Source organism: Helianthus annuus, chromosome 4 (assembly GCF_002127325.2).
Source record: "Helianthus annuus cultivar XRQ/B chromosome 4, HanXRQr2.0-SUNRISE, whole genome shotgun sequence".
NCBI classification, from domain to species: Eukaryota; Viridiplantae; Streptophyta; class Magnoliopsida; order Asterales; family Asteraceae; genus Helianthus; species Helianthus annuus.
This window is the reverse complement of record NC_035436.2, coordinates 74709132-74721056: the sequence shown is the minus strand read 5'-3', so window position 1 is coordinate 74721056 and position 11925 is coordinate 74709132. Positions and strand designations below refer to the sequence as shown.

General features: G+C 36.4%; 1 protein-coding gene across 1 annotated transcript; it reads left to right on the top strand.

The window, feature by feature from the left end:
• The first annotated feature begins 2313 nt into the window (after positions 1–2313).
• Positions 2314–11716, top strand: LOC110882323 (trichohyalin-like). Its single transcript, XM_022130374.2, has 4 exons — positions 2314–2495; positions 3762–4077; positions 4174–4341; positions 10733–11716. Exons 1-4 carry the CDS (start codon positions 2314–2316, stop codon positions 11714–11716), a joined length of 1650 nt encoding a protein of 549 aa, XP_021986066.2.
• The last annotated feature ends 209 nt before the right edge of the window (positions 11717–11925 follow it).

The window sequence follows — 11925 nt, the reverse complement described above, 5'->3', positions numbered from 1 at the left end:
CACTATCCATGATCCATCTGGATACAAGTTTTGGAAGATCCTACACATAACAAACTTTGACTTAACCAACTTTAATAAAAATGCCGATTCCTGCTTCGCGATCAAGGAAGCTCCGGCAGTTCAAACTGCTTAGTCAAACATGGTGTCCACCCAGGCCTTATCAGCCTTAGGTGTAACCTTGACTGTTTTAACTCTCGCAACTTGAATTTTAAAGTTTTTAGCCTTAAGAGGTGGAAAATTTGCATCATAATCAACTTGAATTGATTCCTCAGAAGGTGAAACCTTTTTCTCAGTTTTGGGTTTCCAAACTTGTTGAGATAATGCAACCCTTTTGTAAAATTTGTCATTTTTAGCTACTAACTTCTTTACAAGTTCATTTTACACTTTGATGTTATCATTTTCACACTCTTTTTCTCAACAACGATTGGTGTTTTACCCTTCACATCAACTTTCTTCTGTTGAATCTTCACAGTTTCAGTCTTAGGCTTCACGTTGGTACACTTTCGTGCAATGTGACCAACTTGATTACATCTGAAACAAGTTCGAGTATCAGCCACTCGACTTGTGCCTTCAGACTGAGACTGAGAAACTCTTTTCTCAAAGAACTCTTTATTTGATTTTGAAAAAATTTCTTTTTCCTCATCAGCAAGTGAACTTGAACTGTTCACAAACTTTTTCTTCTCAACAAACCTCTTGTTTGGAACATTTCTTTTCTGATACGATTTACCCCCTGATAACCACCCGACCAATTGTTTCGATTGTTATTATAAAAACGTGGTGGATTAATAGATTTCTTGTTGTAAACTTTTTCTTTCTCAAACCTCATTTTACTTTTCTTTTGACTCAGATTGTTCACTTCTGACAATTCAACTTCGACTAACTTGAAAACATTTGTCAATTTGTTCATGTTTACATTCTCGATCGGAAACTCTGAATCCGAAAACAACTTATCTGAACCCAACATCTTGTACATGACAAGATTTCATTCTTCATTTAAGTTGTTCTTGGACTTTTGTTTCGGAATGTATTTGTCCAAGAAACACCCATCTTCCTCAGTAGTGTCACTATCCGTTTTTAGCACATTTTCAACAACACCTTTTACAATATCATTTTGAACACTATCTGTTAGCGCATTACGTCTATTGACTTTGTCTTGTATCATGTAATAGTATAAGATAGGATAGGATATCCAGTGCACGAGGTTCGAGAAACGAAATTAGGTGTTAAAGCATGAGGTTCCGCTTATACGGACATGCCATATAAGCGAAACCATAACAAGAGGTTCCGCTTATATAAACAGTCCATTGAAGCGAAACCTCTCCACTATATATATGTGCACTTGATGTTCTTTTGGTAACGGTTCTGAACATTGTAACGAAGTGCTGCCAATTTGCTTTCAGGTTGTAAACGTTGTTAGATCAATAAAAGAAAGCATTATAATTAGTTTGAGCATCTAATTCATTGTTTCCGCCTCTGAATTGGATAAACAACTCTTCGGATTGACTCATTCGGGTTCAACAACGACCCTACAAGTGGTATCAGAGCACATGAGGAAGAGTTTAGCTCAATTGGATCTGTTTTCTGTCTTATACACCTTCTTTTTCGATCAGGACAAATTTCCATGGTTAAAATCGGCCAAATTTTTCACAGGATGTATATCAGTGGATAATAACAAACCCTTGAAAGTTTGAAGCTGAAATTCGGATTAAAAATGGACAAAATGACATTCAGATGTAGTTCCGCTTATTCGAACAACATGTGGTTTCGCTCATAGAACCATATAGTTCCGCTTCAGTGAACAAAAGTTCAAAGGGTTCCGCTTTAAAGGCACATAGTTCCACTTGAAATACATTAGTTCCGATTCAAATCACCTTGATAGTTTCGCTTGAGTGTCATCATTTGTCAAGGTTCCGCTTCAAAGGTCATTAGTTCCGCTTGTTCGAACTGTGTAGTTCCGCTTGAACAGAAAATTGACTTTCGCTTGAACGAACATTTGATAGTTCCGCTTCAGAGGTTTCGCTCGTGTGGTTCGCTTATTCGGTCCAATAAGGTTTCGCTTATTAGTCCAATAGGAGTTCCGCTTATCTGTCCAACCAGATTTCGCTTATTTGTCATCTGCTGGTTTCGCTTATACAAACAATTAGGGTTTCGCTCATACGTTCGATCTGATTTTGCCCGTGTTTCATATTTCATTTGAAAGTGAACTTTATTGTGTCAAGATTATTTCACGACAATCGAGTGTCAGTGAATTTCAGATTTCTTGATATTGTTTAAACTGATTAAGTTTGTTTGTTTGCTTTCAGGTGATTAAAGATGTCAAACAACGGTGATGAATTCTACAACACATTCTACAACGCTTTCACTTTCGAATCGTCAGATAGAAGATCTGAGTTGAAAGAATATTCAAGAGAAATTTCGGAGAATTTGAAGTTCGAGAACATGTACGGAAGCCAACAAAAGCCACCAAAGTTAATGAAAGTTGAAGACTATAACTGGTGGAAAAACAGATTTGAGGGTTGGGTAAAAGCTTTCGCTCTGGAAAGCTGGTTGAAATTGACAAATGGATACATTGAACCAGTTAAAGAGGGAGGAGAGTTGATAGATCCAAAAGATTTCACTGACATTGATATAAAAAATGTTGTAGCTGAATATAAAATGATCACATTAATCAAACACTCAGTGAGAGAGGATATTATCTCGTTACTTGAACAAGAGAAAACGTCAAAGAGTTTGTGGGAAGCGTTAGGGAAAAAGTGTGTTGGTAGTAATGAAATTGTCAAAAATAAAAAGAAATTGTTGCGTAAAGAGTTTGATTTATTCAGTTGTATGAAAAATGAATCTGTTTGTAAAATGATCGAGAGATTTGGACATCTAAAAATGGAGCTGGCCAGATATGAAATCTCATATTCTGAAGAAGAAATGGTAGATAAATTGTTCGACTCATTGCCCAATGATCAAGATTGGCAATACTTCGCTTTAATGTTGAAAAATACAATCAAGCCTGATGATCTAAAAGTGGATTTGCTGATTGAAAGGCTTGAAAGCCATGAGTTGGAGATAAAAAGATCAAAAGTCAACAGTCCAGCTTATCAGCAGAATGTGGAACTTTACTACAGAGGAAATGTACCACAGGCTGGATCTCCAAAAACAGCATTTTCTGCAGAAAGTACAAACTCAGTGATCAAGGAAAGTCTTCACAGTGGATCTTCTTCAAACACTTCAGATCAATCTGCTTCAAAGAAGCTATTCCAGTGTAATATCGCAGTTGATTTGAAGAATGGGCAGAATTTCAGCGAAGAATCGGCAAAACAACAGATGGTTTTCTTAGCATCTGTACTCGAATCGTATGAATGCCTCGTTGCAGGGAAGATTGGTAATACCAATTTGACGAAAGAAGATTATGATCAATTAGACCCCGAGGAGATGGAACTAATGGACATAAGATGGTGCATGGCCAGTGCGGTTCGTCGAGCACAGCGGTTCATGGAGATCACGGGGAGAAAGTCAATTGGTGGACCATCTACCAAACTAGGATTTGATAAATCCAAAGTGACATGCTTCAAATGCAAACAAAAAGGTCACTTCAAGCGCGAGTGCAGAAATGCGTATGCTGCTGATGATTCTAAGAATCCGTTCAACGAAGATTACTACAAGAAAGCGATTTACCATCAGAACAAGTCTGAGCCACCAAGATTGAAACTGCCAGAAGAAAAATCAAGGGCTCTTGCAGTTATCTACGACGATGAAGGATATGATTGGAGCAAAGAAGTTTTACCTGAAGAAGATGCTGTTGGGTATGCTTTTGTTGCTGATGCTGATCCTGATCGATGGTGGAAAGCAGACTATGCAAGATGGGAAATTGGGAAATTAGACGAACCTTTCAAAGAAGCTCAAAGGGCCAAACCATGGAATGAAGAGTTGGAATGTTACATGGATCCACGGGGTAATCCGGTTGTTGACCCTTCAAAAGTGGATTTCAAAGCTGTAACAAATTTGCTTCCAAGGCAAGCTACTTTCAACACACGAAGATTATCTGATAAAGAGTATTTGCCTGATTTGGAGAAGAAGATAAGAGAGGTTTGTGAAGAAAGTCTACCGAAGGTGGTAGAGATGAAGAAGAGAAAAGAAGAAGAATTAAAGAGGATGATTGAAGAAGTAAAAGCTGTTGCGAAGACTGCTGTTGAAGAGGAACAGAAACCTGAAGAGAAACAGATTGCTGAAGAGGGACAGAAAGTTGAAAAAGAACAGAAGATCGAGGAAGCACTTAAAGAAGGAAAAGAGCATAAGACAGTGGAAGATCAGAGAGCTGAGACAGAAGAATCGGTGTTTGAAGAGACTGAGGTTAGAAAATCTTTTGACTTGTCAAATGCTAAAATTGTCAATGAAAAGGAAAACAAGTGCGGGAATTGCATAGAAATGTGCAAAGCCTGTACTGAAAAAGATGACATCATAAAAACAAAAGACAATGACATTGTTAAACTTCAAAATATTTTCACAATAAAATGTAAAGAAATGATTGACAAAGAAGAAATTTTAAAAATAAAAGTTGAAAAACTGACACAGAAATGTCAAGGTCTTGAAAAGGATAATGAGGGTTATCGAACTCTGTGTACTGCAAAATGTGTCGATTTTGTTGAAAAAGAATCAAAGTTTCAGGATTTACAAAAACAGTATGATTCTTTAAAGTGGTCGAGTCAGAGAGTACAAGAGGCTTATGATGCTTTGAAAAGCCAAGTCAAAAGTTTTGATCAAAGATTGTCTGAAACTTTAGTTACTAAAGAAATGTATGAAAGAAAGTTTAAAGAAAAGCAAATTGAATTGAACAAATGTGTTGATGAAATTGCTAATCTAAAACAAGTCTTGGCTGAAAAAGAAAAGATTGTTACAAAACTTCAAAGTTATCATAACTCTTCGTACATTCTCGAACGCATTTTCAATATCACACCAGATGACAAAGATACTAATAATTGCAAAAAGGGTATTGGTTCAGAATTTCATCAGGTACCACCACCATTGAGAAACAATTATACTTTTTATGATGAGGAAAAGGTGGCAAAGGGTTTGAACATAGCTGACCAATTACCTGAAAGTATCGATGTGACTTACACCAGATCTGATGATGCTGATGATTCAGAGGTGGTAAGTAAGGTGGTTGATAGTGTTTTGAAAGATGAGTCTACAAAAGGCAAGTCTGAATCACAGGATGAAGTTGAAGGAAATCTTTATGATGGTTATCTGAAAAACACAAAATCTGAGAAAAAATTGAATGAAGATTCAAAGGGATTGGTTTATACCATGATTGGATCGGACAAATTATTCTTAGATGTTGTATTCCCGATTCAGAATGTGATTTCAGAAAAGGTTGATAAAGTTTTCAAAATGGTTGAGATTGAGAAGTCTGAGATTCCGAAGTTTGCTGGTAAAGGTCATAAATCTTTTTATAACAAACCTGGTTCTAAGAAGAAAAACATGAAGGCTGGTTTGGGTTATAAAAGGAACAGAATTGGAATCAAAGAAAACCACAAGATTTGCAACAAAAGATGAATTTTGTTCAAGGGAAAAACTTGAAAGAAGAGGAAAAACTCAAATTTGGACAACAGTCTAATGAGGAGTTTGATGCTTTGAAAAAGAAACAACAACAGACCAAGGATGTTTCAAAGAAAGTGTGTTTTAAGTGTGATCAAATTGGACATGTTGCACGAAAGTGTCCAAATCCAAAGCCTGTTGATGTTGAAAAACAGAAATCTGAGAGTGTGAAACCAAGGTCAACCAGATTTGATTCGAGACAAACTTGGAGGTATAATACAAACAAGTTTGCTTCAAATCAAAATTGGAAATTAAACCCGAACAGGTTCAATTCAAGACAGACCTGGAATTCTCACACACCCAGATTGAGAACAACACAGAGTTGGAGAACATCTATTGATATGACAAAACCTCAAGAGTTCTGGAAACCTAAAAATGTTGTTCAAAATCAAAAGGTTCAAAAAGGAACAAATTTTTACAAAAGGGGTACTCCGAAAGATCAAGTGTGGAGTGCTAAGAAACAAGTGATGTCGGTAAAAGATGTGAAAGTTGAAATCAAAGCAGAAAAAGTTTTAAATGACAAAGATTTTCCAAAATTGAATGAAAATTATTGTGTTGAAATGCCTAAGGTCCAACAGACCTGGGCTAAATTGTTCAAATGATTGATAAAGTTTGAATGTGCAGGTGCTCAATGGTGCTGAAGATTGTGAGATTGATAGTTGGAGCAGCCTGGCACAGGAAGAGGTTGCAAGACCCTGGTTTGGTTGAACAGGGAGTTTAATTTGAGTGTTGTTTGTACATAAATAAACAATATTTTCAAAACCCTAAAAACTTGAAAAATTAAAAAACCAAAAATATGTTTGTTTTTAGTTTTGTTTGAATAAATATTGATTGAATACGCCGAAACCCTCACGGCTGAACAAACATGATTACATTCATCAGATTGAAAAACGGTTTTCAAACTGTAAAATCAATGTGTTGTAAATCATGGGGGTAATTACTGCTTTTAGTATGATTCAGTGCATGATTAGTAGAACATAGATGGCGAGACAAAGCTATCAGTATCGGTTTGTCAAATTTCTTTTAATGATTTTGCATTTTAGGGGGAGAAAAATTGTTAGAAAATACCAAAACATTAGAAAATTTGAAAAAGCCAAAAACATGATAAAATTCAAAAATTTGAGTTTTGCGTAAAAAGAGGAAATGATAGTACATCAGTAGATAGTTACGGTATGCTAAAGAATTGTAAAGAAATAATAAGCATTAAATAGTCTCACTGATGATATGTCGATAGGTTTTTATACATTTAGTAAACTTTTTCGGGATATAAACCTAAATTCAAACTCTTGCTTATTTCGTGGGGAACACTACTTGAATATATAGGTAACCCCTGAAATCTCGTTTGAAAGGTCCCATATTCTGAGATATTAGGTCTTTATACTCAGTGATATCTTGCGTATTATTCCGGGACCTCTGTTGTATGGAAGTACTGACCTAGTCTTCGAATAATACTTTCTGCAAATGCTTGAAATACAGCATCGCCCTCAGCAAGCTGATGAAACTATAAAATTGATAGTCGCTGCTGTTGTAATTCAAAGATCCTCTAAAGGGGAATCTCTCTGCGTATACGGAAGTATCGACCTGAGCTCTCACGGCCCTCGCATTTAACCCCTTACAGATATCATCTGTGGTATACTCACCTGTAAGACTGAATATCTGGGATTCTGGATACGGGAGTACATTCAAGAGGTGGGACACATGAATGAGTTTAAGCTCTTAAAACATCTAATTCGTATCCTGAATCAGTTGAAATTTGTATGAAAATTTAAGATGGATCAGTATATTGACAATTTAGGTGAATTGTTTAATTCTTAATGTGTTATTAAGCTCAACGGTACTTGTGACTTGTCAAAAACTGATATAATCCTCTTACGCATACTCAAACAAAAAAAAATATCTGTAAATATGTTTGTACATATTTCTAACTGCTTTATATTTTCAGAAAATTCAAAAAGATTTTGATTTCTGCTTTATTTTCGACAACCGATATCTGTAATGCCGAGTTTCAAAATTTAAGTAAGCTGATTGTGTTTCTGAAAATAAAACAAGTTCATTAATTTGATACTTGAAATAAAATAAAAAATATCAAAAACAGTTTGTGATATCTCCAAGGTCATTAACTTGAACTTGGATGATAAACTGTGAGGGAGTTGGATTCTTTAATGCTGCCATATCTATAATGTATGTTGATAGGGGGAGTGGATTAGAGAATTTGTTTGGTGGTTTTAAAATGTTGTTACTTATATAGTGTTTGAGTGATTGCAGGATAAGATAGTCAAGACTACGATCCCGGAAGCAAAGACTGAGGGGGAGTCTGAAGACAAGCTGGTGGTTAGAAAGAGTTTGTAGCTGGAAAGCTTGGTGTCGATCCCTAAAAGCACGGAAGCTTGATGAGAGGGGGAGCCTGCTGATGATGAAGCTGTTGATGATAAAGTCAGTAATTGAGATTCTGATGTAAGAGTCAAAGAGAGAAGCTGATCAAGTGATGATGGATGCTTACGTTGTTACAATCTGGATGAGAAGGCAGAATGATCAAGACTGAAGAGGTGTCATAGCAGAGTTTAGTCACTGAAGACTTCGTCAATATTCGAGGGGGAGTCTGTTAGTGCATTACGTCTTTTGACTTCGTCTTGTATCATGTAATAGTATAAGATAGGATAGGATATCCAATGCACGAGGTTCGAGAAACGAAATTAGGTGTTAAAGCATGAGGTTCCGCTTATACGGACATGCCATATAAGCGAAACCATAACAAGAGGTTCCGCTTATATGAACAGTCCATTGAAGCGAAACCTCTCCACTATATATATGTGCACTTGATGTTCTTTTGGTAACGGTTCTGAAAATTGTAACGAAGTGCTGCCAATTTGCTTTCAGGTTCTAAACGTTGTTAGATCAATAAAAGAAAGCATTATAATTAGTTTGAGCGTCTAATTCATTGTTTCCGCCTCTGAATTGGATAAACAACTCTTCGGATTGACTCATTCGGGTTCAACATAGATCCTACAAGTGGTATCAGAGCACAGGAGGAAGAGTTTAGCTCAATTGGATCTGTTTTCTGTCTTCTACACCTTCTTTTTCGATCTGGACAAATTTCCATGGTTAAAATAGGCCAAATTTTTCACAGGATGTATATCAGTGGATAATAACAAACCCTTGAAAGTTTGAAGCTGAAATTCGTACTAAAAATGGACAAAATGACATTCAGATGTAGTTCCGCTTATTCGAACAACATGTGGTTTCGCTCATAGAACCATATAGTTCCGCTTCAGTGAACAAAAGTTCAAAGGGTTCCGCTTGAAAGGCACATAGTTCCGCTTGAAATACATTAGTTCCGATTCAAATCACCTTGATAGTTTCGGTTGAGTGTCATCATTTGTCAAGGTTCCGCTTCAAAGGTCATTAGTTCCGCTTGTTCGAACTGTGTAGTTCCGCTTGAACGGAAAATTGACTTTCGCTTGAACGAACATTTGATAGTTCCGCTTCAGAGGTTTCGCTCGTGTGGTTTGCTTATTCGGTCCAATAAGGTTTCGCTTATTAATCCAATAGGAGTTCCGCTTATCTGTCCAACCAGATTTCGCTTATTTGTCATCTGCTGGTTTCGCTTATACAAACAATTAGGGTTTCGCTCATACGTTCGATCTGATTTTGCCCGTGTGTCATATTTCATTTGAAAGTGAACTTTATTATGTCAAGATTATTTCACGACAATCGAGTGTCAGTGAATTTCAGATTTCTTGATATTGTTTAAACTGATTAAGTTTGCTTGTTTGCTTTCAGGTGATTAAAGATGTCAAACAACGGTGATGAATTCTACAACACATTCTACAATGCTTTCACTTCCGAATCGTCAGATAGAAGATCCGAGTTGAAAGAATATTCAAGAGAAATTTAAGAGAATTTGAAGTTCGAGAACATGTACAGAAGCCAACAAAAGCCACCAAAGTTAATGAAAGTTGAAGACTATAACTGGTGGAAAAACAGATTTGAGGGTTGGGTAAAAGCTTTCGCTCCGGAAAGCTGGTTGAAATTGACAAATGGATACATTGAACCAGTTAAAGAGGGAGGAGAGTTGATAGATCCAAAAGATTTCACTGACATTGATATAAAAAATGTTGTAGCTGAATATAAAATGATCACATTAATCAAACAGTCAGTGAGAGAGGATATTATCTCGTTACTTGAACAAGAGAAAATGTCAAAGAGTTTGTGGGAAGCGTTAGGGAAAAAGTGTGTTGGTAGTAATGAAATTGTCAAAAATAAAAAGAAATTGTTGCGTAAAGAGTTTGATTTATTCAGTTGTATGAAACATGAATCTGTTTGTAAAATGATCGAGAGATTTGGACATCTAAAAATGGAGCTGACCAGATATGAAATCTCATATTTTGAAGAAGAGATGGTAGATAAATTGTTTGACTCATTGCCCAATGATCAAGATTGGCAATACTTCGCTTTAATGTTGAAAAATACAATCAAGCCTGATGATCTAAAAGTGGATTTGCAGATTGAAAGGCTTGAAAGCCATGAGTTGGAGATAAAAAGATCAAAAGTCAACAGTCCAGCTTATTAGCAGAATGTGGAACTTTACTACAGAGGAAATGTACTACAGGCTGGATCTCCAATAACAACGTTTTCTGCAGAAAGTACAAACTCAGTGATCAATGAAAGTCTTCACAGTGGATCTTCTTCAAACACTTCAGATCAATCTGCTTCAAAGAAACTATTCCAGTGTAATATCGCAGTTGATTTGAAGAATGGGCAGAATTTCAGCGAAGAATCGGCAAAACAACAGATGGTTTTCTTACAATCTGTACTCGAATCGTATGAATGCCTCGTTGCAGGGAAGATTGGTAATACCAATTTGACGAAAGAAGATTATGATCAATTAGACCCCGAGGAGATGGAACTAATGGATATAAGATGGTGCATGGCCAGTGCGGTTCGTCGAGCACAGCGGTTCATGGAGATCACGGGGAGAACGTCAATTGGACCATCTACCAAACTGGGATTTGATAAATCCAAAGTGACATGCTTCAAATGCAAACAAAAAGGTCACTTCAAGCGCCAGTGCAGAAATGCGTATGCTGCTGATGATTCTGAGAATCCGTTCAACGAAGATTACTACAAGAAAGCGATTTACCATCAGAACAAGTCTGAGCCACCAAGATGGAAACAGCCAGAAGAAAAATCAAGGACTCTTGCAGTTATCTACGACGATGAAGGATATGATTGGAGCAAAGAATTTTTACCTGAAGAAGATGCTGTTGGGTATGCTTTTGTTGCTGATGCTGATCCTGATCGATTGTGGAAAGCAGACTATGCAAGATGGGAAATTGGGAAATTAGACGAACCATTCAAAGAAGCTCAAAGGGCCAAACGATGGAATGAAGAGTTGGAATGTTACATGGATCCACGGGGTAATCCGGTTGTTGACCCTTCAAAAGTGGATTTGAAAGCTGTAACAAATTTGCTTCCAAGGCAAGCTACTTTCAACACACGAAGATTATATAATAAAGAGTATTTTCCTGATTTGGAGAAGAAGATAAGAGAGGTTTGTGAAGAAAGTCTACCGAAGATGGTAGAGATGAAGAAGAGAAAAGAAGAAGAATTAAAGAAGATGATTAAAGAAGTAAAAGCTGTTGCGAAGACTGCTGTTGAAGAGGAACAGAAACCTGAAGAGAAACAGATTGCTGAAGAGGGACAGAAAGTTGAAAAAGAACAGAAGATCGAGGAAGCACTTAAAGAAGGAAAAGAGGAGAAGACAGTGGAAGATCAGAAAGCTGAGACAGAAGAATCGGTGTTTGAAGAGACTGAGGTTAGGAAATCTTCTGACTTGTCAAATGCTAAAATTGTCAATGAAAAGGAAAACAAGTGCGGGAATTGCATAGAAATGTGCAAAGCCTGTACTGAAAAAGATGACATCATAAAAACAAAAGACAATGACATTGTTAAACTTCAAAATATTTTCACAATAAAATGTAAAGAAATGATTGACAAAGAAGAAATTTTAAAAATAAAAGTTGAAAAACTGACACAGAAATGTCAAGGTCTTGAAAAGGATAATGAGGGTTATCGACAACTGTGTACTGCAAAATGTGTCGATTGTGTTGAAAAAGAATCAAAGTTTTAGGATTTACAAAAACAATATGATTCTTTAAAGTGGTCGAGTCAGAGAGTACAAGAGGCTTATGATGCTTTGAAAAGCCAAGTCAAAAGTTTTGATCAAAGATTGTCTGAAACTTTAGTTACTAAAGAAATGTATGAAAGAAAGTTTAAAGAAATGCAAATTGAATTGAACAAATGTGTTGATGAAATTGCTAATCTAAAACAAGTCTTGGC